Below are 27,618 nucleotides of genomic sequence, written 5' to 3' on the forward strand. Positions count from 1 at the left end.
GAATAAGGGCAGAACTGAATTAAAGGGGAAGGGTAAGGAATGGGTTGCATTTTCATAAAGGAAAGGAAGATGAGATATTTAGCCATGGGGGAATAAATACTTCTTTCATTTCTTACAAGCTACTGTAAAGAAAAGGATTAGAAGTTTGCATTCAGTTTTGGTTTATGGGGTTTTTTTGTTTTTTTTTAATTAAATACTGTAATTGGTGCTTAAAGCATGCACTGCCATCGTGTGTTCAGAAAATAAAACACAAGACAGGAGAAGGCACTGACCTCAGCAGCTCAGTGGGCGGGAGGGAGCACCTCTGCTTTGCAAGATCTTCAAGCCATCATTAACATCAGCTACTCCTAGGCATTAGTGTTCGGTTCCGATTTACTGCTCCAAGCAGCTCAGCTCATTTGCCCAAATAAGCTCTAAAATACCCCAGTAGAAATAAGAGTTCTTCCTGACAACGCTGCATATACTTCTTCATTGTACTTATTGCCATGCAACAAAACACTCCCCTCAAACAGGATGGCAAGAGTAGGAGGAAAAAAACCCAAACCATTAGTCCAAATCAAACTGTTCAACCAGCTCCTCACACACACTTGCCCTCTCCTGCCTTCCCCACCCTGGTTCAGACCTGGGACGAGGCTCAGGTGGGGAACAAACCCCAGCTGTGCCCATTTTCCAGCTTTCCTCCCACTGCCACCACCTTGCTGTAAGAAATTGCTCACAGATTATCAAATTGCTCTCAAAACCACAGTTCAGGGTCACCCCTTGGCAACAACACCCCTTGGTATCGTGACGGCAGAGCCACAACTCTGCAGGCAGCGGTGTACAAGTGTTGGGAATTAGCGGCATGAGGATCTGCCTTGAAATAGAGGTACCGAGTACGCCTTTTGGTGACTTTCCTTATTAATCCTCTGATCCAGAGTGTCATTGCCCTCAAAGGAACTTGCTCATTATCAGACATTTCTCATATGATTATGAAAGGCTTATTGCAGCAAGATGGACAACAGAGTGACTGTTACCCAAGAAGGCCGAATTACTGATGTCTTCATAATTGAATAGTTGATCGGGAATATTACTGAATTGTCAGCAAGCAATCTGAAAGACCCTCAGCTTCCCATGAAAAGCTGATGTGAAACTGTCTGACCTTCGAAGCAGACAGAGATGAAGTGGTTAAAACTAAAAAAAAAGAACCACCTGTTAAAGTGTAAACCTAAGCCAAGTTATTTCTCCTTTGAGGTCTACAAGAACAAAGCTCTTTTTGCTCCCCACTTTCACACCACTTAAAGTTATTTCATTCCAAATTGAAAGCACTGGTCCTTTGCTCGGACCCACCATAATGTCAGCCTGCCAGGTGGCCGGGTTTCTTTTTCCTTTTCTAACGAAGCACAGGCACAGCCCTGAGCACCCACCCAGCTCACTTCCACCCTCTTGCTCTACTCATGCACATGTTCAAGTGCTTTCTCAATTTACTGGAAACATCACAGACAAGATCAGCTGGCATGGCTCTTTCCAGGGAAGCAGGAGCTCAATGTCAGCAACCAAAAAAGTCTTTTGTGGTAATAAAGCTGGATGTTCAAGATAGAAGTCTGGGAGTTAACTTGTGTCAATGCTGTTTGGAGAGAGGTCAATTATTTGTTAACATCAACTCATTGTTAAGGAATCTTTTGAGAAGGTGTCTCCATTCCTTAAACAACCCATCATAAAAAAGCTGAAGCGTGTGAAAATCCTAACAAAGAGGTGATAATCCTAACAAAGAGCTGGCCATTATTTGCTGCTTTCCACACACATTAGGGTGTTGAGTCATGAACTTCCAATAAGTTTGTGAGTAACATGGCAGCTACAGCAATATCAGATGATAGATACAATTTCTATGCTATTTCTTGGGATTAAAAATGATGCAGTGGTGAGTTTGGAAAGGCAGAATAAGGACCACACTGAACTGTAGTGGGCAGCTGGCTGCCCTGAGGTTTTAACCCAAAAGGAGGTGGGCCAGAAGCACCCGAGGGGTTCACTCTCTACATTGTGCAGCACAGGCAAAGATTTTCTATTTGTGAGGTTATCCAAAGATGAGGTGTAGAGGGAGAATGGAATGAAGGACACAGTCCTCTAGGAAACCTAAAAAAAGTCAGGGAGGAAGGTGTATTCTGAAAAAAAAAAAGACTAGAGACATAGCAGGGAAACCAGGAGACTATGGAGTTCTGGCCAAGAGAAGACAGAACTGTGGATTTGGGATTTCATTAACCCAGATAAGGAGAAATGCTAAGTACAACACCAGAATTTCTGAGAAAGAAATCACATGTGCATTGGAGAAAGGCAACAGCATTCATGCCAGGCATAGATGTAACCAGAAAAAGGGTATGGGGTGAAAGGCAGAGCCTGGAGTTGTCAGGCTGGACCACGCGACATGAGGAAGGAGCAAAAGTGCAAGATGAACCATTGAAATCATGGAGGGCAAGCGGAGGAGACTGCAAAGAGAAGATGAAGAAACACGAGCTGACATTGGAGAAGTTGGCTGAGGGAAGATCCCCGTCAACAACCATGGGGTGGAGAAGAGGAGAAAGGGGGTAGAGGTGTGCGGAGGCAGGGTGGGAAGCCGAAGGGAGGGAGGTGAAAACGGACACTGTCAGAGGCAGGAGCAGCGCCTGGAGGACTGACATCTGAGGAGGCTGTGAGGGATCAAGACTTTGAGTAAAGATTTTGGAGACAGAAAAGGAAAAGGTAGGGGAGAGGTAAAGAAAATAAAGCAGGAAATGAATTAAATAAGAGCCAGGTTGACAGAAATAGTAGTGGAAACAAGCGCGACAGATTTAAAGATAAAGAAGGTGATCTGCTTGCATAAGAAAAAGGTCTCCAGAACTGAGGAGATAAAAGTACTGGTGAGAAAGAAATCAGAACAGAGAGGGGATTTTACAAGGATTGAGAGAGGAAAGATAACGAGGGAAAAAAGCCAGGTGGGACGAGAAAAGCAGGACATCTTTACCGTCAAGAGTTGCACAGAGGGCAGAAGCGATGCACAGAGCTGTTACGCTTGTGCGGACAGAAATCAGAAGTGTTTCAGTTAACAGAAACGGGCACCCTGCCTCAGAAGCCAGCGCCGAGGCGCAGCGGCGGGTGCCAGCAGGGACAGGACCGCCAGCAGCCCTCACCACAGACACCCAGCTGCTTCCCCTCCGCCAAGATGGCACTGCCAAGATGGCTGCCAGGCCCTTCCGACACGTTCCGCCTCGACAGAGCTCCCCTCCGGGGAGCAGGGCCGCTGCCAGCTCATGGCAGCGTGAAGCCGACACGCTCCACGCTGGTGCTTACAGCACCTGCGGGGAAGCATGGCTGGCTGGGGACAGCGGGGACACGCTGCCCGCTCGCCCCCTCTGTGCCTCAGGGAGGGCGAGCGATACAGCTCTGTGCTTTCCCGTTATCGCTTCTTTTGGCCCATCCTACGCAGGAGAAAAATGCACGCCAAAAAAAAATAAAAAATAATGGCAGTGGCAACACCCCGAGGAGGATATCTGATGAAGAACAAGCGCTTGCCACAGCACCCACCCTGTGAGGCAACGACCTGCGGGTTGCCTCACATGCCCGGCAAAGCCTCAAGGCCCTGGCATGGCCGCAACTCCCGGGGCCAAGAGGTGTCCGAGGGCGAACCCTCCCGGGATGGCGTCCTGCTCCTGGCCGTGCACAGAGAGCAGATGGCGACTCATCGCTCGCTGCTGCAGGCGGCCCCGCTGCCGCCGTTCCCGCTGTCCCCACGGCTAACGGCACTGTCGGCCCTCCGTGGCCACCATTTCCCGCGGGGCATCCCCAGGGACGGGGGGCCGGGCAGCACGGAGGCCCTGCGCTGCACCAGCGACAGGGGAGAGCTTGTTACTGGTGCCCATCTAGCTATATTTTTAATTAAAGGAAAAAAACCAGCAGCTGCACAGAGTAAGAAATAAGGGGGGAAATGAAGCAACAGGGAGATGAAGTGCTTGCCAAGGTGAATCTTTGCTTAAAACCTTCGGACACGTATTTACTGCTAAAATAAAGTTCAGTTGAATGGAAATGCCTGTCAGACCAAAAGTGGTTAAAGTGCTTTGTTTCAAAATTTCTTAAGGTTCTTTGTTTCAAAGAAACACCTTTTTCTTATTTTATATTTTCTCAATAACAGTGAAATAATCTTCCGCTTTCCCTACACCTACACATCTACAGAAATTTTTTCACTCTTGTTTTAATTTCAGCCAGAAAACATTTAAAGCTCATGTTAAATTACCTTAAGTGTTTTTTAGAAATGAACATTTTCTTGTATTGCTCTAAATACATTGTATTTCCAACTCCAGATCCTTAGGCTTCTGCACAAACAATTCAAGACAGAGTCCAGACTTTAATAACACATTTTCAATGTTTTATATGTATGATTTCCTTCATTTCATAGCATTTCAGTTGTAGATATCTTATAGCTTGGGGCAAATAACTGCTTACAGAAATTTTACTAACTGAAGTGGAACTGAAGCTTATTGTTACAAACAGTCACATAATTAGGTTAAAAGGGACATAAATCTTCACAAAGTCAAGTTCCTTCCTGCTCTGAAGGCGCATTTTCAGCAAGGGAAAGTCCATTTAGCCAGAGCTTGAAGCTGAAAAATAAGCTTAAAATAGCAAGTAAGCCCAAGAAGCTAACAAGTCATAGTTATAAAATCATTTGCCCTGTAAATACAATTGACTGAAATTGAAATAAACTCCACAGCCATGTCTGCCAGAGAGCAAGAAACGGGTCACCGAGGCTGGCGGGGAAGAAGGGAGACTACACGGCCCTGCTACCGGTGGTTTCATAGCTGAAAGGAAGAAAAAGCAGTTCAGCAGCTGGAAAGACCCAGGCTGAAGGAGAAGAGGACCCAGCTCCGGCTTTGACCTTTATGCCAGCTGTGCCAGGCTAGACCCAAAAAGGATTTTGGCAGCTCACCCAAGTGAAATTTAGAAGCTTAAATCCCAAGCTGACATCCTACAGTTTCTCATACTTCTGCTGCCTGAACTCTGTAGGCACGTCTGATCTCAAGCTTTTCGTGGCTCCGGACACCAGGCATGGGACACAACTTGCATAATCTTAGGTGCTAATTTGTCATCTTGACTTCCCTTTAGTCACTGGAGAAAAATCGGCACTTAGAATAGCGAAGTTTGGCTTCCCCTAGAACAGGTATCTAAAACAATTACACCCTAACCATGCCCATTGCTTCTTGGTAACTAAAGGAGGAGCCCAGCACGAGTAGTTGCCAGCATAGTGCTTGCTTGTGCCCAGCAAGGCCCTTACAGACTCTCTGGAGAGGCTGAACCCAGCAGACATCCTCTGTTCATACCCTCCTGATGGCAAGAGCTATCAGGTCTTCAACACAGGCAGCGTTGTCTTTAAAAACAAAATAAAAGTAAAAAATGGTCCCTGGGCTCAGTGCTCCTCAGGAGCTCAGCTCAGGCTGTTATCTGCACAGAATGCTGGCTGCTCCAGATCCTATTTTAAGAAGCTTTACTTTTCCCTGGGAACATATGGGGAGCACCAGCACCTTATCAACTTCTGCATCCACTCCAAAACCTAAAATTAGCCACTCTAACACTGACCTTGAACCCTACAAGTCCTTTATTTGCCCCAACCTCTTTACTTGGGAGGAAGCAGCTCTTCAGCCATTCTCGGGAAGTTACGTACAACCTCAGACTGAGCAGGAGACCACTGGGGAGCACGAGGGCGGCTGCTCCCTAAAGACAGGGGACCTGGGAGCCAAGGGTGATCCCAGCACAGGCAGTGCCCTCACCCACTGCGTGCAACCCCCCCAGGGCAGGCAGCTCATCCCATCTACAGTCCCAGCCAGGGCAAGCACAGACCCAGGTCCAGGGTCAATCCAGGTGTTCCAGACAGGAGCAAAGGGAAGCAGAGCCAGAAGCAGGGCTGGAGACCAGGCTACAACAAGACTCCAAAACCTCCCCCCAGGAGCCAGGGTCAAAGCCCAGGCTGGAAACAAACTACAGTGTGCACCCGAGGGTCCACCCCAGAGACAAATTACCTGCACGGCTGAGGTCCTTCCCAGAGGCAGGGCCAGAGATGGACACACCTGCACCAAGGAGAGGAAGGGGCTGAGGTCCCCACCCTGAGCTTAAATGGAGCCGTGAGCAGGTGCAGGGGAGCCCCAGGTGAGGCTGCTCAGGGCCATTAAGGGGTATTGAGCCTAGCAAAGATTTAGTAACTGGATGTAGCAGCTGCCAAACATCACTGCTATGAGACTGTCGTCTGTGGAGCCCTGCGGCCTGCCAGACTTCTACAATAAGACACTGAGTCACTCACACCAGCTTCCTTTCAGCAGCCCCCTAAAAACCCTTCTTCCTCTTCCAGTAAACCAATGCCCTGTCTGCACGGTAGAAACCTCATTTCTCTCTTCACCACCACCGTAACTGCTGACCGCAGTGTGGGAATGTGCTCTCATGAATCCAGGATTGATCTTTTTCCCCTCAGCAGATCTCTGCTGGCCTCCTCCGAGCACAAAGACAGGATGTCATAGAATCACAGGATGCTTTGGGATGGAAGGGACCTTTCCAGGCCATCCAGTCCAACCCCCCTGCAATGGGCAGGGACAGCTTCAACCAGATCAGGGTGCTCAGAGCCCCGTCCAGCCTGGCCTTGAATGTTTCCAAGGATGGGGCATCTCCCACCTCTCTGGGCAACCCCCTCCAGTGGTTCACCACCCTCATTGTGAAAAATTCTTTCCTTGTGTTTAGTCTAAATCTCCCCTCCTTTAGTTTAAAACCATTACCCCTTGTCCTGTCGCAGCAGACCTTGCTAAAAAGACTGTCCCCATCTTTCTTGTAGGTCCCCTTTACGTATTGAAAGGCTGCAAAAAGGTCTCCCCGCAGCCTTCTCCAGGCTGAACAACCCCAGCTCTCAGCCTTTGCTCACAGGAGAGGTGTTCCATCCCTCTGATCATTTTTGTGGCCCTGGTGATGGTCTTCACCTCCCATCCCTCCTGCTCTGCATCATGCCTGCGTGCTGTTGTAGACCCTGTGTGCCCTGCCTGCCATGTGGCTCCATGGGAGGACCCTGCAGAAGCAGAGGGAGGCTGCATGAAACATGAATTTCCACTGCAGAAGCCATCAGCCGTGGCTTTGGCAGGGGCAAGAGCCAAGAGCTAAGGCCCAAAGAGCTTCTGAAAGAGCCGTGAGGTTTGTGTCAGGCAGAGGTACGGGCAAGGCGGCTGTCTGTGGCTCACCTGGCTGCTCCGCTGCCTCTTGGCCACCTCGCTCTGCGCCGGGGCTGGGCTCCGAGCAACTCCCAAAATTCTCCAGTGGTGTTGGGCGCAAGTCTTTCATCCACCTTGTCTGTAGCCCTTTCTTATGTGGACTCCTCCAAAAGTCCACCAAACAGGAGCAGCCTCCTGCTGTGCTGTACCCAGAGTGCTCGTTGCAACTCCATGTCCATCTGCCTTTGCCTGCGTTACCCCTGTCAGAGTCTTTTCCAGGACTGCTTAGAAAAAAGGTCTAGACAAAGTGCCACGCCAGCAAGTAAATAGAAAGGATGGCACAGCCTGGAAGCCAGCCCCAGTGACTGTGACGTTTGGGTTAGCAAGCACAGAAATAAGGAGAGCTATCTGTCCTGCAACGCAAGATACATGTGCTAATGGCATGGCGGCTGCCTCTCTCTCTAGATGGAGCAGTGAACGGATTGAGAACCGGCTGCTGTTTCAGAAGAGAGTGATTTGAGACTGCCATGGTCTGCTGGACACATTCTGGTCTTTAGGAAGGCTAAAGGGCCCTAAAATCTGCAAGGATCTTTTTGCAGGGCCATGGGCTGGCCAGCTGGTTTGGCACAGTGGCATCCATTAGCAGCCTTGCAGTGCCAATGAACCTCTGCGCATGGAGATCTCTCATTAGGGCAGGCAGCTATAAAGGCAGAGCCAAATAAACACTGACACGAAGGGCTGTGGATAAAGGGACAAAGACCAACATGAGAAATCAGGAGCTTTTTGCCTTAGCCCTTGCTGTTTCTTGGTCCTCTTTCTGTGAAACAGAGCTAATACCACCGCCTTTCCTAGTAGGCTGAGCACATCAAAGGCCAGGAGGCACTCAAATAGTTAATCAGGGAAGCTATATAAATACACAAACATTCATCTATGCTTCATCTCGTAGCTCAGGGGCCTTCAGACCTGCTGCCTGGGGAACTAATAACAGTCTAGCCACAGCTGCACGAAACAGTGTGGGCTGCGAAGCCTGCCCACAAAGCTGCATAAGTGTCCAGACAGCTCAAGCAAGACACCGTGCTATTACAGCCGCTCTGCTCAGTGCTGGAGCTGAACGGTCTGCGGGTAACGCATTCTGCAGCAACCGCCGCACAGGGGGACGTGGGGATTTGCTCGTGCACTGCGGGATTATCCAACCGGCCAGAGTTGGTTTGGATTCTGGTCGGGGCAGGCACACGTTAGTCAAACAAATCAGGACAAGCGGTGGGGAGTACAGGACACGTTTATACAAAAGGACAGACAGTTCCCAAGCATGCCACTCCCAAGTGAAAATTTCGTGTGCACGAATGCGAAACCTCAGTGAATTCAGCCGGGTCAATGCTGCATGTCACGCAGCTGCATGGCCAGCATTCCAGTATTAGCCACCTTTTGCCCAAGTTTACTCTTTTGGCAAGAAACAGGCTGAGAAAAAAGCATTTTATCTTCAAAGTTTTCTTTGGTGACCTACGTGGGGAAATCTCTTCATTGTCTTCCCTGGTGATCAGCTTTCCATCAGCCAGCACGCTCCCAAACGCTCAAGCTGAGGTTGAAAAAGGACTTGGGATTCTTAAAAGTGGTTTTGGTAAGACAGAGGTACCAGAACCGCAGTCGCAGGCAGCCAGCACTGCCCTGGATGTGCCCAAGCACTTTGCATTTCCAGTTGTGCGACAGAAGGTGCCTGGAATTGTGCCACATGCCCGGAGCTGTGCTGTCCGGAGCCGTTCAACACCAAACTCCTGTCTCCATCTGGCAGGAATCCAGGAAAGAGCTATTGCTTCAAGCCTCTTGGACAACCCATGTCACCCAGTCCCTGTGCTCAAGGCACATTTACACTGACGGGATCAGCCATGTACTGCTCTGGGCCAGTTTCAGCTGAAAGTTATATATAGCCTTGTCTGAAGAAGTAGCTATGAGATGAAAGGTAGCTGAGTTTTGGGCTTAAACATGTGATTTTAAAAATATAGCTGTAATGGAAGAGGCTGCTAAGCTATGTGTGATGAATTCACACCTTAATGTGAAAAAGGTCATGTTTAAACCGCACCACAATAGGATTTAAATGACCTCCCTCCACCTTTTGGTAATCTTTTCTCAACAGAGAGGATTGAATGAGGACAGAAAAACAATGAGTCCCCTCAGCTGCAAAGCTCCTCTCACTTCTGCAGTGGCTTAGTGGCTTTAATCTATGTTTTAGGAAGCAAAAATATATTTTGTTGCCATCGCTCATTCACTCCCCACGAGAATAGGATTCGTTACTTTTGCCACTTTTAACAAGAAACCACATTGCCAGCAAAGAACGAACATTTCCTGCTTGCAGATTTGGCCTGACTTCGCGTGAAATCGGTCCTGTTTCTCCCTCACCGCTCTGCAGTGCCTGTTCTACGGTTCAAAGGCGCCTGTGCCTGACACCGTCTCAGTGCCAGCCTGCAGCCGGTCGCTGTCCCGGCCTCCTCCTGCGAGCTACTCCATGGACTGCTCAGGACATGCTTATCCCTTTCTGTTTCCTACACCTCTCCCACGGCACCGTCTTTCAGGGCACTTCTTTCTTGCCTGAGCTGTCTAAACACGCACCAGGCAGCGCACAGCTGCAGTGAGTAAGAGTGGTTAAACACAGCTCAGCCCTCGCGATATCCCTCACGTGCCCTCGCTGGAATTTCCCTCCTGCTCTAATACGCGCCGTCTCGCTGCCGCACACACTGTGGAAGGCATATCTTCATATCTTTCCTTCCTCCGAAGCATCTGTTGAGACCACTGACAAAAGGCAGGATATTGCTTTGATGAAGCCTGATGTCTTTTGCTCTGCAGCAATCTAATAAATACATGTTAAAAGAGCTAATTTGAAATCCCTGATACGGTGACTGTTCAGTGCTTCTTCCAGATATTAGTTCTCTTTCCAGTTAGAAAGGAAGAAAGAAAAAGGAATCACCGTGGCTGATCTTTGCACCGACACCATTATTCAGTTGGGTAAAACTCTCACATCACTGTGCATGTCTTGACCACAAACCAGTCGTTTCTTTTTTTTTTTTTTTAACTGTACAGTAGCTCTCAGAAAAAAATGACTGCACCATGAATTTATGAGATGCAGCTACCCAAGACAATGTATTTTGTCATTTACTGTGGCTAAAAATGTTTTTATCTAGATGCAAAGATGCTGAGACGTCCTGGGAAAAGTAGAGATGCAGTTGATATCGATGTGGAAGAGGAACCTGAGAATTACTGACAGATCTGGGAAACATCTGTGTTCTGCTTACGAAGAGTAAACAGAAAAAAAAAAAAAAACCAAAGTGTTTTATGAAAGCTCAGCAAGCCAAAAAAAAAACAAACTAACCCAAACCAAACAAAAAAGCCCAAAACCCAATATCCCAGCCTGAAATGAGAAAGTGTAGAGTCCAGTTCTAGTTCAAAGGCAATTATAATTTCTCGATCAGCGCCCAACACAAACTGGGATTAGCTATGGCTTGATTTACAGGGGATCGTAGGCCTGTCGTGCATTCTTCCACTGATTTCAGGGAGGAGGGGAGATAAGGAACTTTGCTTGTAGTCTGAAACTAGACTTTTTTAAGAAGCCAGTTCCGAACTTTTTCTCTCTTTGACCACTCGTTGGGATGTTCTACATGTGGAGCCCCCCGGCCCATACTCTCCAGTTTCTCAACAGGTTTGAAAGACAGAGTCATTATCCCAATCTCAACAGCTTTCTTCTGAATCTCCCAAACCGATCCTCAAGGGTTTTCATTTTAAAGCAGCAAAAATTGAAAGTTACCATCAAATTAAAAATCCATTAGAAGTTTGTGGGATGCCTGTTTTCTCAAGCGGGGTAGGGCTGTTGTGATCTGGCTCCTTGATCAGGCATCTTAGCTAAACGTGCTCTCTGTGTGTGGGAAGGTGTTTGCAAGATGTGTTCGTGGTGAAAACCCCTAATGTTTGCACACACAGCTCCAACGCACTTCAAATGGCCCCGATTTCTGTGCAAAAAACTTAAACAGCCCTAGAAACGATGTGGAATGTTTGCATGGGATTTTGCCAGTTAAAGCTCGGATTTAAGCCCTAATGAATAGACAGGAGTTGTGGTACTGGTTCAAGGGTAGTCCAACTGGTAGTTGTGCTTTCCCTCTCCGAGTACAACGGTAACACAGGGGGAAAAATAAATTTAGACTGACTGAAGGGCAAGAAATGTTCCACCCCCTAGCTCATTAATCCTATATCTGATCATATATGGTTAGAAACACCAACTTAGAGTCAAATCCCTTAATGCAATTGATACCACAGCTTCAGAAATACCGCTTAAGGAATTGGTAGTTTGATACAATCCACGTTATAGGTGTGGATTGGATCCAACAAAATAGGTTGGAAACTAAAAAAGTGAGAAAATAAGAAAAAAAAGTAAGAAAACTAGGATGTGGCTTAACCATTGTGTCATCCCTGAATGTGAAGGATGTTTTCTGCAAACATGGCAAAACTGCAGAATGCTGCAGACGTAATTAAGATATTATTGTGTTGCATTTCCTCCCCAGGTGTCAGATAAAAACAGTGACTGATGAGTGAAAGACAAATTTGAAAGAGAAAATAGAAAAAGGAGACGATTTGAATACAGAGATACTGGAGAAATGGTCAAAAGGAGAAGCAGTGACTGAAAAAATCAACAGGGCCAATGAATTATCATTGCCAAGGAAACCTTGACTCCTCTGTCCAAATGAACTGCCTGTAATCGTGAAGACTTACTCATTCCTCCCAACACACAGCTGGATTTAACAGTCCTCGTGGGATGCGAGCAAAGGACAGCATTCTCCAAAATGGGAAGCAGGCGCCAGGTCTGACACGCAGTCCTGTTGGCTCCTGCTCTGCTCCCTCCCACCAGTTTCAGAAGACCAAATCCACCTTCTTGTGGGATGCCACAGCTCCTTTCCATGCCTCTTCCCAGCTCTCCTTTGCCTGTTTGCCTAGAACTTGCTGTACCGTAGGACTTCAGCTGTAGCTCTGTCCATACCCACAGGAAGGCGCAAACTTGGCGCTCGTAACTGGTGGTGTTCAGCTTCGGTGGAGTCCAAGCAGAGTTAGGCACTTCGTACAAGAGTGATAGCTTACAAAAAATCTTTGTAAGCAAAAAAAAAAACCAAACAGATTGTGCTTAGCTAATGTTTCTCAGGAAGGGCTGAGATAAAGCTGCTTTTTCTTCGTGTATATACATCCCTGCACCTCTACCTTTGGGCAGGGAAATTAAACCAGCTCCCAAGACTTTATCCTGCTCTGTTAGAATCATGGAAAGCAGTGATAAGAGCAAAACCTTCTCATGTCTTTTCATTATTCCAATCAACCAGTGAAACCCTTGTTGCAGATGCTTTGATTTGTAGGCCCTGCCAGTGCTGTTTCTGATCTTAATGAAATGATAAAATGATTGTTTCCTGAGCCTGTTTTCTCCCATGAATCATTCTCCTTGGAGTCCTTTACCAGACAGGAGCTACCCAGACTAGACCTGAAATGCGACTGTTGCCGTTGATCTCTTGGTGTTAGTTGTTGATGTCCTTGAACTCATTTTTTTTCTCTGAACAGGTTTACATCTTGATACCTAGGCACATGCCTAGACCTGTCTTCATGCTTGTAAGACACCTCGTTTGTCCGACACGGCACCTGACAGGCCTCTCACCGCACCAGCCCAGCATGACGTTGCCAGCTCTGCACAATTTCTGGGGATGCAGACACCTGCTAACCTCCCTTGGGAAATGTCCCATTTGTAGCACAGCCTCATCCTACAGAGCATGGACAGAAGGTGTTTCCATTGCAGTCCCACCGCTCTCTGTTCCTGTAGCCCTTCGCCCTTCTGCACCCCCTCGGCCTCTTTCCTGCCGGGACGCTGGGCAGAGCTTTCCAGCCTGGATGCCTGTTGGTGCCGTGGCCTGCCAGCAGCAGGTATGGCTGCTTGGGCCTCAGCCCACGCACCGCTGGCTGCACACACTTGATCGTTACTTTGAAGGGCGGCCAGCGAAGTTGCGAAGGATTTCATCTTCCTTCAGCTGCGGTTGGCTTTGGTTTAGGGCAGAAGATATGAGAGGGGCTTACAGGGGATTAGCTTTAGTGCCAAGCCCCTACCAGTACTTTGATATATTGAATTTAGTTGACTTGCTTTTACTTTTGCTCTTGTATGGTTTGATCTGCGCACCGCTCTCATTTGTGTATGTTAGCAGTCTGACCTCATTCTCGTCAGGTTTTTCCTAGTTTTTAGATTTAATTAAGTTCTGTGTTTGCTGAAACCTTTGCTGCTGTCTGCCCAGCTGAAGTGAAAGGGGAAGCACAGCCTTATGAAGCAAATGTGATGAAGAACACGAGTGGAGGTTGCTCGTATTTGTTAGGAGGGTGTTTTCCAGTCTCGGGAATCCCCCGTGGAATTCATTGCTTTTTGTGTTCTAGTTCGCATGAAAACGCTTGCCCTTCGCTTCGCAGCCATCCTGTGCAGGGTGCAGGAGCCTGCAACATCACAGACGATATTTGGGACGTTGGCACACCAATGGCTTTGGAAGCAGCCTCATTTTCCTTCCAGCCTTCCTGGTGCCCGCTCCTCTGCCTCTCCGCGCGTGTTAAATCACGATGTGCGCTCCTGTGCTGGTAAGCGATGCTGCGTAATGGATGGGAACTCCTTTGGTCTGCTGAGAGGAAGTACTGCAAACATGCAAATACCTGAACTCAGAACTGTGGACCTTCCCACACCAAGTTTCATGAGCTTTCCCCTGCTGACCCAGGCACTACCGCACTTTACAGTTATTGTATCTGCTGGCTGAGGCGGGAGGGTGAGCTGCGGGCATGGGAATGCCCCCATGGCTCCAATACAGCTTGAAAATCTCATTTCCTGAAAGTCAGCTATTATATTTCAGGTAGGTTCCCAATGGCAACAACCTGAGGATGTACAAGTTCACACCACTATTGCAGCCTTCCATTACCTCTACTCTTATACTTGCCAGTACAAAAGGGGTTAGTCACCAGCAGGTAAGAGTTGACATAACTCTAGCAGATGATAGCTTCTAATCCGATTTTGATTCCCTTAGCACGATGAGCTGATACTAGAAGATCCTCATGCAGAGAGCTCTAAAGCCTGTTAATTGTAGAACCTTTACGTTTAGTTGGATCTCACCAGCTTGTGCCAGTCTTCCTCCTCCAGGAGCGCTGCCGGGCAGTGAGCGGTGGCAGGAGGTGTAAAGCTCCTAAAGGCACGCCAAGGGTGTGTCCCATGCACTGTGCAGGTAAGAAAAAGGACTCATGTGCAGGCTTGCAGCAGCTGCTCTGGGGTTACTCACAGCTATACAGACCCCCTTGGAAAGAGAACTTTTGCAAGCCTCTTGGACAAACTGGGTAAAGAAATCAAAATCACCACCGGCAAAAATAGGCACGCATTGCCCCCACATCCCTCCCCCACAAAATTGTCTTTTATCCCCTCCAAAAGGCCACAGGTTACTGGATTCTGTGTGCCAAGGGATTCTGACCTGTAAAGGATGGCAAAGAAGTTTTAGCAAAGACAACCGATGAAGATATTTTTAGTATTAGTTGCATGGAAAATACTTCTCAGAGGCTCTGGTGCGTTAGAGTAGAAGGCATATTTCCTCCTTTTTAGTTTCTGCTGAAAAACAGAACTTCGGAAGTAAATAACAATAACAAAAGAGCAACGGTTCTGATGGGCAAGTACTTGCGGCTGGTATTGGCAAGCCCCAAATCTCCCGCGAGAAAATCTCATCCAGTTCCAGAGATTCAAGGTTCTCAGCTGGTCTGAATAAAATCTGGGGTGAGCTTCCAAGGTTTTGGGTACCCCAGACTCCAAAACATACTAAGATTTCCTTTCCCTTTCTGCTGGCGGAGAGGAATGTTTTCGTGACTGTAGAAACGCTTGGATATGACTGGTTTTGGTTCATTATCTGTTCACAGTTTCAAGCGCCCACGGAAGGGAGTGGGTGTTGTGGGATGTAGTCAGTGATGAACTAAGACAGAAGCAGCAGGCTTCTCTGTTAGGAAATGCTCCTGTTTCGAATTAAAAACCTATCTATTTCAAACAGAATCTGCCTCTCTTTTGGATAAAAGTAACATGTGCGTCTGTGCTAGGACCAGAGGAAATTATTAACAACGTGATTTAACTGTGCTGTGTCATTTTAGCTCTGTAACAGCAAAAGAGTCACTAATGAGCAATGGTCTTTCAGCTGCCATGAAAATGCAGGCAGGTAATTAGAAATTATTTCTCACGGTACACCCAGTTTTTACCTTTTCAGTATGTCTGCTTTTTCTTTTTTTGCAAGGGGAAAAATGATTACCATCTGGGGGCCCAAACGCATAGATAAAAGTACAGGATTTTGAAATGTTTGCCATTCTGTGTTCCTCTTTTTGTTATCTGATTTATAGCATGCAAGAGGATTTTAGAATAAACAACATATTTATGTACTTTAATCGGCATACATGCTTTTCGCTTCCTAATGTGTTTGTACTCCTTTAAATAAACCTGTCTAATTCTCCATAAGAAGACAGACAACCAGGATACAAATATTTACTTTCTGTTTGTCATAGTACATCTTTTGACAAAACTCATACAACTTCTTGGTAGTACCTTTCACTGCGTATCTGCTTTTCCAGGCTACGAAGGCTTGAGTTGACAGCAAAATAAAATTCGCTATCCACGCTATGACATGAAATCTAACCCTAAGTCTTTATTTCAGGCAAATGTTAATAATTATACAATATCAGTGATACTACTAATAATTTAGACACGCAATTGGTTTTGCCCTGGTTCCCACTAAAGGGCTGTAAGTTGTTTCATTGGAGATTGATTTTTTTCCTCGTGTGACTCTTTCCCTCGTACATGTGGAAAACACGCGTATCCAAAAAAAAACCTGCTTCAAATATTCTGTGACCTCAAATGCATCGGTGCTGTTACTGCCTGGCAGGACACGTAGCAGCAACCTAGTTTTGGAGTTTGGAAAAGAACTCAGAAAGGAAGCAGAAGCATGAAAAAGGCACAGTAACATGTTTCTACACGCGTTCGCTCTTGCACGTTGAAGCAAGCTTCCTAACAAACAAGCAGGCAAATGTGGAGTTATTTTTTGCATTAAAGCCGTGAGAGCGTGTGTTGCTCAATTATTCGTTACGTAAAGGCGGCAGCCGCCGTCCCGGCCGCCGCTGCCGTTAGAGCCGCAGGCCGGCAGGTAGGCTCTGCAGCCTGCCGCGGCCGCGGGCAGCCTCCTGCCAGGGACGCTGCTCCGCGCAGGCCTCGCTTTCCTAAAGCGGAGGACACCAAAGTCGTGCTGCAGACCGCCCCGGGGAAGGTCCGCACGCACCTGACCCCCAGCCGCATGAACAGCTGAGGTCAAGCCCCTTCCCTGAGCTCCGGGAATTACTGCCCGTGCTGTTTTGCAGGAGCCAAGCTCTCCTCCGATACAGGTAATTATGGTAGCGAATATTTCTGGCAAGCTCATTATTCTCGTAAGCAATAACCAAGGGCGGGAACAGTCTTAGGCATGCTATGCAAATCGAAGTTTTACCTACAAAATGAGGGCAAATAGATGTATAGGGAAAGTACATCTGTAACCAGTATAACTGTCTGCAAAATCCCTAGAGTAAGCTTGGTTTTGTCAGCAGAAAAAGCCACTTCCTCACTCCTTGCCTGCAGGATAACTGATAGGCAACACTGGCAAGCAAGGCCCAAATCCTCCAGGCTGGCTGCACCGTAGTCCTCTTCCAGAATCAGGCGTGCACGGTACTGGACAGGTCACCTAGAAGTTTTTAGAATGTATGTGATCTTCTAGCTGAGTCTTACAGAAGTCCAGACAGCAAACATCCCAGTTCCAGACGGGAAAATGTCATCCCCACTTTGCAACTGGGTCAATCTAAGCACGAAGAACTTCGACAGAACTATTCTGCAGGGTTTTTATGACTCGTGCCTTTCAATCTCTGCCTTGGTCCGACACTTCTGGTATAACAATCTGCCCTAAACCAGGCTGCCAGGCCAATTCCTGTGCCTAAGTACGGAGCAGCAGCAGTAGCTGCATCTCTTCTGTAAGCAGACCTGTTCTAAAGTATACAGTGTATTTTCACAAGCACCCTTTTTTATTGTTATAGTTTACTTTTGTAACTGCAGTGTTTCACGTACCGACATGTACAAGTGCAGCCGCGATTAACTTCACCTCTCCTTTCTGCAAAGACTGTGGCTTCTGCTCAAATCAGCCAGGTCTATTAGTGACAACTGAGTGAGGGATGAAAGCGTTACAGATGGAAGTTCATGCAGACAAGAGAGCATCTGCAGAAGAGTTGATAATGTTTGTTTTCCACAAATGCTAGTCGGGTCAACCAGTGAACTCTTTCTGAATTGCTGGTCCCAAACGAGGCTCTGCTTAGCTTGCCGGGCTGCAGAGTATCATGCGGTGATTTAATGGTAAAAACAACTTTGCGATTGGATAAATTCCAGCAAATATGTTCCCATTGCTGATGAACAACCTAAAAAGTCGGCTAAACAGGATGTACTGATAAACACTGCAACATCGGCCAAAAGCCCACTATTGCTTTTCATGAAGCCCATACAAATAATTTGAAAATAAACATCTGACAGTCTCCCAGCTTCTACCAGCCTCCTTTGACAATTCATGGAAACGGGAGCGTCTGTACAGCACGACACTGCATTACAGGGGGTGTTCGTTGTGGGGCGTTCTTATTTGACATGGAGCCATTAGTTTTGGGTTTCTGAGCAGTCAGGCATCGACATCTACGTTATTCCCAAGTCAGGTAGAAGGTGCAGCGATGTTCCACTTCACACCCTTAAAGCACAACTGAGCAGAGAGTTTAACTGCTGAGCTACAGGGACAGTCGTGTGCTGCAAGCCAGAGGCCGATACCGGAGAGGCAAAGCAGGACAGGTTCCTGGTGGCTTTCTGAAAATCCAAACAGTTAGATCCTCTAAGTGAGTAAAGCCCTAGCCTCACTAATGCATTTACCCCCCAGGATAAGGGTGAGGCTGGATTTCACCCCGTTGCTTGAAACAACCTAAGAAGTGCCACCGTTTGACATTGCTGGCAGCAAACTCCAGCAAGTGTAAACTGAGCTGCCTGCTCACTTAGTTCAAGAGAAATGTGAAGCAAGGCTCACAGCAGCGCTATAAAAAGCCATTGGGAAGTTGGGCTTCATCAGCAAGAGGAGTTAGCGCTAGGTGAAACAGAGCAAGCGCTGGCCGAGGCTCACACACGGCAATGACCGGCTACAGCCCCGCCATCAGCTGGCGAGAGCAACGCTGACCTTCCCGGGCGTGAGCAAACAGAAACCTTGGCAGTGTTTCCATGGTCAGCTCAGGGCTGTGCTTGGAGGGGAGGAAGAGTGGGAGAGGAGGAAGGGGTGCCCTGCACAGAGCAGCCTCCACTCGGAACTTCGTCCCGCAGCTGCCCGAGGGGTGCCGAGCCACCCCGGCGGAGCAGCGGGAGAGAAAACACCGAGGACGAAGACACACGAACCCGATTTTGGGCCAACCGTGCGTACACCTGGCCGGGACTCAGCTCGGCAGAGCTGGGAGCCGAGCAAGCGAGTGCCACAAAAGCAGGCAGGGGCTGCGAGCCAGGCGCCCGCCGCAGCGGCGGCCCCGGCGCGGAGCCGCAGGCAAAGCAGCACCTTGCAGCACCCCGTGATGTCATTCAGGTCGCAGCGCACATGTAAACAAGGCTGGTGCGGTGCAGCCGAGACACTCCACTTCCTCCCGACGGCACGGGTGCTCTGAGCTGGGTTTCTGCCTGAAAAGGTAAGGCTGCTTTTAAGCTCTCTCTTTGCGACCTAGAACCACCGTTAACGAGCCTATGCTGTTCCCTATGAAAATGTTGCGATCCTCGGGCTTTTTCGTAGGGGTTGGCTCTTGCCAGGAGGAGATTTGTGGTGCTTTGGGTCTTGAAAAAACAGCAGCCCTCCTTGCGCGCCAATCCTCTGTATGAACACATGGAGGAGTTGAAACGGCGGCTGCATGAAGTTGCTGTTGCTAGAGAAAGCGAAATGTTACAGCGTGGGCAATTAACGGTTCTCCAGCTGTTCTCCAGCATCTTTACTAGGCACAATTTCTTTCTTTTGCCTGATTTCTCAGGGAATATCTTTTATTTTAAAATCATGCTGGACAGTAAGGGAAACTTGCAAATCTGTTTTTTCTAACGGTGGTTTATATTACCATAAAAAAAATCTACATGCTGCCTGTCTTTGTGCCATCCAATGCTTTTTGACCCAATTGCAACACTAGGCAAGTAACATCAGTCAGGGGGCCACTATGACAAAACCAGCAAGATTCCTTGGACTTGTTTCTGTTAATGAGAATCCCAAGGCAGTTTTAATTCATAATTCAGACTGCAGTCACTGGTCTGGATTAAAACTTAACTTACTTCATGGACTGATGCTTTTAAACTGTACTTTGCAAAAGGCGGTTTACTGATGGGTTTGCGTTCACTTGCACCTGCAGCTCAGCTCCGACGGGAGCACAGCGATGTAGCACGTATGCATTTTGGCAGTTATAGACAGGATTCGTAGTGGGTGGCCCTGAATCTGAAATTTCTTGAAGTAAATCAAAAGGGAATCGCACCGAAGGTGAGTCAGTGTGTCAAATCTGGCTTGCCGCGGATTCACGTAGGAGAGGACTTCAGCAGCAGGCTGGAGCAGTAGGATGTGTGAAGTAAGAGTGTGATTTTTGCTCAAGGGCATGTTTTCTGGTGTCAAGTGAAAGTGCTGGGACCTCGGCTCCGGTGCGAACATCACCAGCCGTGGGAATTGCATCCATGATGGAAGCCCGTCCACGGGACAGCCCTCGGCCAGCCTGGAGCAAGCGCTCCAGCGGGGCTGCCGGCGTCCTGCTGCCTCTGCATGCCCTGCCGCTTCAGCTGCCGGAGCTGCAGAAGTGAGAATTGGACTAGTGTTGCAAAACCAAAACATCTCATCACAACAGATCAGACAACCCAGATCTGCTCTTTTTTGTGGGAGAAGAAAACCAGAAAAAGTACCCTTAACTGTAGGACTTTCCACTTCTGACTGCGGAGGTTTCATACTGAAGTGCGAGTGCAATAGCGTGAGATGTTCATGGCCGTGCAACGAGGGCAGAGTGTAGAGGCATTTGTGTCTTAATCAAATCCATTAACCCGTCTGCTGATGGGCATGCCAGAAAGATCCAGGACTCTGGAATGACATTCCTGAGCTCCTCAGTCCTATCAAGATGAACATCTTTTTCCTGGAAATGCCACATTTAGTTTCTAAACATCCAGCAATAATGGCCACAATTAATTATGTCCTTTTTGCAACAGCCTCAGAAATACAGACTTTAATTAAAATGTAAAAAACAGTAGTTAGATAACAGTGCAATTATTTACTACCATTTTTTTAAAATTTCTTATTCTGAAACCAATGTTTTAGTAGGAGCAGTCTCCCTGCAGTATGTCAGTAAGTGTCGATAAAATCTGATGGAGCTTTTCAGCCTTCTACCTTTGCTGTACACACAGCATGCAGCAAAGGACTTTGCTTTCTTAACAGCTTTGGAGACCTAATTTCAGACCGCCCTTCAGTGGTGTCTCTGTGTGTCTGCTTTTCTGCACAGGTGGGAAGATAAGGGGACAGCGGAGGATTAAGCTTCAATCTGAAGAAGAGAAGTGGGAGGAAGGGCAGAAATATAATTGCTTTGTAGTCCCTTGTGCATATGCCTGGGTGCATTTTGTCTAAAGAGGTGGTTTAACCTCATTATATTTTTATGACTTTGCATTCAGTGAGCTCAGGGTCAGGCCGTTTACAGTGAAGTGGACCGAGCAGGGTGACCTGGCTGGCAGTGCAACAGCATTCACACAATTAACATATCCATGGGTGATGCCTGCTGGCTCATCAGAACAGGGCACTTTCTGAGAGTGACTTGGTCTCCATCAAAGTGCAGCTTTTCAGGACTCTTCTACCTGTAAATACCAGCAATATGAGGACGACTCCTGGCAGCACTTTTTTCCTAATATCAGTTATTCAGCAACACAAGAGTTTTTCAATTTGGGATCGCCCTAGAAGGTAGCAACACAACCTCACGAGAACACAGTCACACCACCGCCTCTGCCTCCTGCTCAGACAGCCCTAGTCCCTTGGGGGTTAGGAGGATACCTTAAAGAGGAGAGAAAAGAAATGAAATCTTGATTAACTCTGACACCTTGTGGACAATTAGCAGATGAAGATGAAGGCCGAGGGGGAACCCCTCCGTGCTGTGGGCTCCACCATGGTCTCAGGCATGCTGCAGCCCTTGCAGCCCAGCCCTGTGCTCGTCTGTATGCCTGGGCACAGTTTGCTGCAATCAGAAAGCGACGGCTGAATTCTGGTATCGAGCGTGTGCACTGAGCATCACCCTCGTGGTACAGCAGGCATGTCCTGGCCTCGTCGGTTTACCCTAAATTGCTCCATTCAGAGGCCAGTTTGAGTCAGCAGCCTGAACTTGATTATTCTGATTGCTGACGTTGCGGTCTGGTCCTTAGCTGTCACATGAAATGTAAATAAGGGCCAACTGTATCTAGAGACCTCAATAAGCAAACTGACTGTTATGACTCATTTGAATTGAAGAACAGGCGTCCACTGGCCGGCATTTAAATATAAGCGTGTCCTTAAAATAGAACACTTTGCAAGTGTACCTAATGCTCCACGGTTTCAATGGCCATCTAGCACTCATGTTTTTGGAGAGGCGCCAGCCAGTCAGCCTAACCCTGACACCCAAAGGAAGGCAGCCAGTGACTGTGAAAGTGGCTCTTTAATGGCTTCTTGGCAAAGTGGGAGGTCACCTGAAGGGAGAGGAGTTGGGTGCAGTGAGCAGTGCTCTTATGGGAGGCAAGGGCAGCAGACAGCATGTCCAGCTAGAGCTGGAGTGAACCAGGTGGAAGGAGATCACAACCACCCTGAGCACCAGAAATTCACAGCAAGAAATGGGATCTAACCCAAATTTACCGCTCTGAGCGAACACCCCGGTGCTCAGCTCCATGCCCTGTGCACTGTCTCGGTGTCCTGAGGAGCACCAGAAAGGAGAGCGGGAGGCCTCCAACGTTGCTTCTCAGACTGGTGGAAATAAGGCCATGGGCCAGGTGCATCTTTCCCCCTCGTTTCCAGCACCTTTTGAGCCCTCTTCCCTCCTCATGGACATGTTCTGGCCTTGTGATAGGAGCAAGGCTGTGGTGTCCTGGGATGGGGGCAGCTGGGGACACCCCACCACGGAGGGGAGCCTCTTGTCCCAGAGCTGCCTTGGGGCGAGGGTTACTGGGAGCGAACTGCAGACTGGAGGGATTGCCGCGGCGGGACAAAACCAGGCTGGGAGGTGTGCTCTGGGGTGCCTGGCCTCAGGGTGCTCGTGCCATCTTGGTGAAGGAGCAGGATTAGATACAGGGTTTCTCAACCGCAGCATTTCTTTGAAGTTTGGTGTAACTGAAGGATGTAGCCCAGTTGCTAAAGCTGAGGGTGGTTCAGGAGATAAACATGCAGATTTTGCTTTTTGAAGAGTGTGAGAAAATGAAAGACAAGTTTAAAAAGAAAAGCAAGAAAGTTGGCAGCAGCATCTGTTTAGGGAGCTCGCAGGAGCCGTGGTTAAGTGGCCCTGCTCACCGTCAGCCTCAGCCAGAGCCACTGTACCCACGGTGAGGGTGGCCCGTGTCCCATGCTGGGACCTTGCCACGTCTGGGCATTTCTGGGGCCTGAGTTACAGCCCTTCCATAGCAGCCTTGAACAGTGCCTGTACGAACTGCCAAGTCCAAGTACCACAATGATTAACAAGCTGAAAAAACAGCTATTTCTGTTCTTTGTCACTTGAGAGCTCTGAACACTGCTCTTTTTTTGTAACATGAAGGAAAAAAAACATTAGTAACAGGGTACGAGTTACTAATATCTACCTACAGAGACACTACTTCTGGCAAATGCCCCTTGCCAGCGGTGCAGGAAATGAGTCAGAAGGAATGAATCAGTGTCTGCAATGCTACATGAAATAGGAAGCTGATATTCAATTTTAACCGTTGTATTAGACACAGGAGGGAATCGCTGTAATGAGAATTATAACCCTATGGGGAAATACCCGATAAAACGAAACTCCTCCTGCCTGTGTTGCCTTACTGATGACAAGTCCCAGTTACAAAAGCTGACAAAAAAAAAGATGGCCCAACAAATTCAACGTGTGACATTTCGCTATCCCTACTCATCTGAATCAAAGGAGAACCAGAAATTGGAACCATCTAAAAATAAAATTATCTGATGGAAAAAAGTGTTCAACTGAGGCTGCTAGGGTGATAAGAAATGGAAGTTGGCGACCTGATTAGGTCTCTGCTTGTTACATTAGCTTAAATACATGGCAGCACACTTCAAGAGCACTGGCTGCACTTACAACAGTCAAACTTCTCAAGCCCACCCCCTGCTACCCTTTTCTGATGGTCCCCATCAGGCCAGAGAAGGAGGGTCCATGAGGTCCACTGATGGGGTCAGGAGACATGCCACCCACGCAATGCCTAGCGTACAACTTAACAGCAGCTATGATTCAGTGGCTGGCACCCACGTTTTGATCGTTGAGCCATGTGGTTGCTCACACGCAGAAGGTGGGCTATGGCACACCTTTCTTCCATGTATTCCTCCCCTGCTACCCAGACACCAAACCCCAGATGGCCTTGAGCTGCCAAAAGGACAGGCAGCTTCTCCTGCTCCTCTATTAGCAGTATGGCGCAGCTTCACCCCTGCTTATGGCACCCGGACAGCCCAGCAAGGGGGCTGCCACGACAGGAATGGTCCCCCACCTCTGCCTGAGAAGTGGGAGACCTCTGAAAGGGCAGCTTTGAAGAAGATAGCAGGATGTTTTGTACAGAAGACATTTCCAAACCTCTACTTTGTACTGAGTAGTCAAATAGGAAATGCAAATGTGAATAGCGACAACTCTTGCACTGCCTTTGCCTTTACAGCCCCTGTTTTTGTTCTCTACAGGAATGAACCACCCACCCTATACCACGACAGATGTTTCCAGCAGCCCAGTCATGACACAGAGCAACCAGACCTGCTCCAGTCACAATATAACATTCAAAAACAGCCTGTACGCAGCCACTTACACCATCATATTCATCCCCGGCCTCCTGGCCAACAGCACTGCCTTATGGGTCTTGTGCCGCCTCATCACCAAGAAAAACAAAGCCGTCATTTTCATGATCAACCTGGCCATAGCCGACCTGGCTCACGTCCTCTCACTGCCACTGCGAATATACTATTATATTAACTCCACTTGGCCTTTTGGGAGATTCCTTTGCTTATGGTGTTTCTACCTGAAGTACCTCAACATGTACGCCAGCATTTGTTTCCTCACCTGCATCAGCATTCAGAGGTATTTCTTCCTGTACCAGCCGTTCAAAGCCAAGGACTGGAAGCGGCGGTATGACATAGCCATCAGCAGCATGGTGTGGCTCGTCGTTGGGGTGGCGTGCTTGCCGTTCCCCATCATGCGCAGCTACGACCTGGGCAATAATACCACCAATACCACCAATACCTGCTTTGCAGACCTCCAAGTCCGGCAGATCAAAAGCAAGGCGGTCACCGTGCTGATGACAGGCACGGCGGAGCTCTTCGGGTTCATCGGCCCACTCATCATTATTTTATTCTGTACTTGGAAAACAAAAGTCTCTCTTCGGGGCTTCCAGATACCGCTGCAAAACAGCGGCGAGAGGCGGAAGGCTTTAAGGATGGTTTCCATGTGCGCCATCGTGTTCTGCGTCTGTTTTGCACCATACCACATCAACTTCTTTTTCTACATGTTGGTGAAAGAAAAAGTCATTACAGACTGCTTCCTGAGTGCCATCACGCTCTACACCCAGCCCTTTTGCTTAAGTCTTGCGAGTCTGGACTGCTGTTTGGATCCGATCCTGTATTTCTTTACGACTTCGGAGTTTCAGGACCAGATATCAAGGCACAGCAGCATGATCATCAGGAGTCGGCTCACGAGCAAAGAGAGTGCCTCATCAATTAAGGAATGACAAGAAATCCAACTTAAAAGAATGAAGATATTTCATATGAAATCTGGGACTGTTCTGTGATACTCAATTACCAACTCCAGGCGGAAGATCCTGCAAGTTTATTCAGGGGAGTTTTGTGGCAGTGGAAATCTTTCGACATATAGAAGATAAAACTTAGTTTAAGACCGATGTGTTGGGAACTGATGAGCCACCCAACTGGCGTGACGACACCTACCGCTGCGCCACCCACACCTGACCTAGCTGGACTAGAAAATATACAGGAGGGAGCAACAAAACTTTTGCTAGGAACTGGTGGAAACATCCCAGGAGCTTTTCGTTTTCCCAACTCCTGGCTCTATGATCAAGCCAAAGACAACGCCACATCCATACACTGACATCCGCTGAAGTGTCTTCTCTGCTAAAAACACACAACACATACAAAACCTGAAAACGCCTAGTAATAATAAATGGCAGTTTTGGTCTCCGCACTCGGGGCTGCAGATGCGTGAAGGCTGGCAGCTTGCTTCAGCGCAGCAGCCCCGGCTTTGAGTGCATCCCACCGGTCACCACACTTACCTCTGCTTCACCTTTCCCGCGCGCTCCCTTCCGATCTCATTCGTTATTTCCTCCTCACCCAACTCAAAGTTTGCTCCTTAACTGCTGACGCATCCCATAACTTGCACCTACAACTGGTGCAAGACGCTCCGCAGGACAAATTCTCCCGACGGCTCCTCAAACACTCCAGAGAGTGGGACCTTCCCTTGCTCCGAGTGACTTTCTTCCCCCCCGAGCTGCCCCCAGGGGTAAGGGGGGCATCAGCACGTGGCCTTCGCCTTTGGACCCCGAGGGGCAGGACCACCGGGAGCGTGCCGTGGGCTGGGCGCAGCCGGACTCGGTATCGGCGCAGGTGGATTTGATGATGCTTTTGGTACCATTCAGGTCCTCGCGTTCTTCTGCGTGTGGCTTCTTCACCTCAGAGGTACCTGCAACGGATCCGCCTCGTGAAATCTCTGCTCAATAGGTTCAATTGGCACAGCTTTTTAAAGAGAGGTGTCCTTGTGAAGGTGATTTCACTAATTGAGCATAGGCTAATTGCTTAAGTAAATTATTCATTGTGATTTTCTACACCAGCTCCTCTCGTGATCGTAACGTTTACATTTTTATAACTTCATCAGCTGTGAAGATATGAAAAGCAGTGACAAGAAAGGATGCCATTTACCCCTTATTTTAAATCAGTGACAGCTCTTCGGCCAAGTTCACCCACTTTGTGTAGCTTCAAGGGTATCCTCATGATACCTGGGGACTGGTTTGGCTGAGCACAGGCACTGATTTACTGCCTTTGAACACCTGTGTTTTTTCAAAGGGAATGTGCACAATTCCCAGTAAGCACCAGTGCCAGCATCTTACACGTTGCTACAAAAACAGAAGTACCAGAAAGACTTGCTAAGTATATTTTAAATCTAACTACTCAATTCCACTTAATTACATTTTAACTCAGCCAAAAATTTTCTGCATATTATGTTTTTCCACTAGACTGTTTTACAATAAAATGGGGAAAAGCAAACAATAGCCATGTTTAAATAACCATTACACTGGAGTTCCTCTGAAAGGCAGTGAAGACTTACTGAATAAATACAATAGGCTCTTGTAGTTCTCCTCCCATTTGTGAGGAGACGATTATGGGCCACAGTACGATGAACTTAATCTTACACATAGATAGTGAAAATACCAAAATATGACTATCTGAAGGAAGTAACTCTTACAGAGGGAGTGTTATTGCAGGCTTCTGGTGAGAAAGCTGCAGAGTAGGCAAACAGCCCATCTCCCACTGAAGTCAAGGGAAATGTTTTCTCTGATTTACCCAGAAGTTCGTTATGCCAATGACAGACAGACGTGTTTACACGCTGCAAGTAGTCCCCTGAAAAACGTGAGCAGAGGTTGATGCTCAGGTACACAGTTAAGCCTGCATCGTGATTTTTTTGTCAATTCAGCAGTTTTCTCATAAGCTAGACACTGTATAATACTGTCAGTGAAGGAGACTTCAGTTTCAATGCTTGTTTTGAGGATTTTTGTGGACCTTGATCAGCTAGCATGTGACTGGGGACTGTTTACTGTGATTTCTCTCTCATAGAATTCTCCATTTATCAGGTGAAAACAAGCTGAAGGCACTGTTACGGTAACTATGTAGCTTGTCCTACATTTTTATTTCCAAAAAAATTGATGCTTAAAAAATAAACGCATTTTTGCAAACATAAGCTGAGTTTCATAGTTATCACTTATACCTAGAAAACTGAATGGGATCAGCTCCTCCTTGAATCAAAGAGTTCAAGTGATGGAGTGCATCAACTTCTGTTATTCTTAAGCACGTTGCTTGCTTGTCTACAGAAAGGTTTTCACCCTGTTCTAATATGACCATTTATTTGGGTTTTTTTGGGGTTTTTTTTGGTTTTT

At 47.7% G+C, this 27,618-nt stretch overlaps 1 protein-coding gene across 1 annotated transcript; it reads left to right on the forward strand.

The window, feature by feature from the left end:
• Positions 1 to 18,537: 18,537 nt before the first annotated feature.
• On the forward strand, positions 18,538 to 27,326 carry LOC309595964 (putative P2Y purinoceptor 10). Its single transcript, XM_082323597.1, has 2 exons — positions 18,538 to 18,959; positions 24,152 to 27,326. The coding sequence occupies exon 2, from the start codon at positions 24,154 to 24,156 to the stop codon at positions 25,186 to 25,188; it is 1,035 nt and encodes a 344-aa protein (XP_082179723.1). The 5' UTR covers positions 18,538 to 18,959; positions 24,152 to 24,153; the 3' UTR covers positions 25,189 to 27,326.
• Positions 27,327 to 27,618: the final 292 nt, after the last annotated feature.

Source organism: Platalea leucorodia (assembly GCF_965183815.1).
Source record: "Platalea leucorodia genome assembly, chromosome: 10".
NCBI lineage: Eukaryota > Metazoa > Chordata > Aves > Pelecaniformes > Threskiornithidae > Platalea > Platalea leucorodia.

What these genes read in the sequence shown, in the direction of transcription:
- LOC309595964 (XM_082323597.1), top strand. Translation starts at nt 24,154, where the DNA reads ATGAACCACCCACCCTATACCACGACAGATGTTTCCAGCAGCCCAGTC.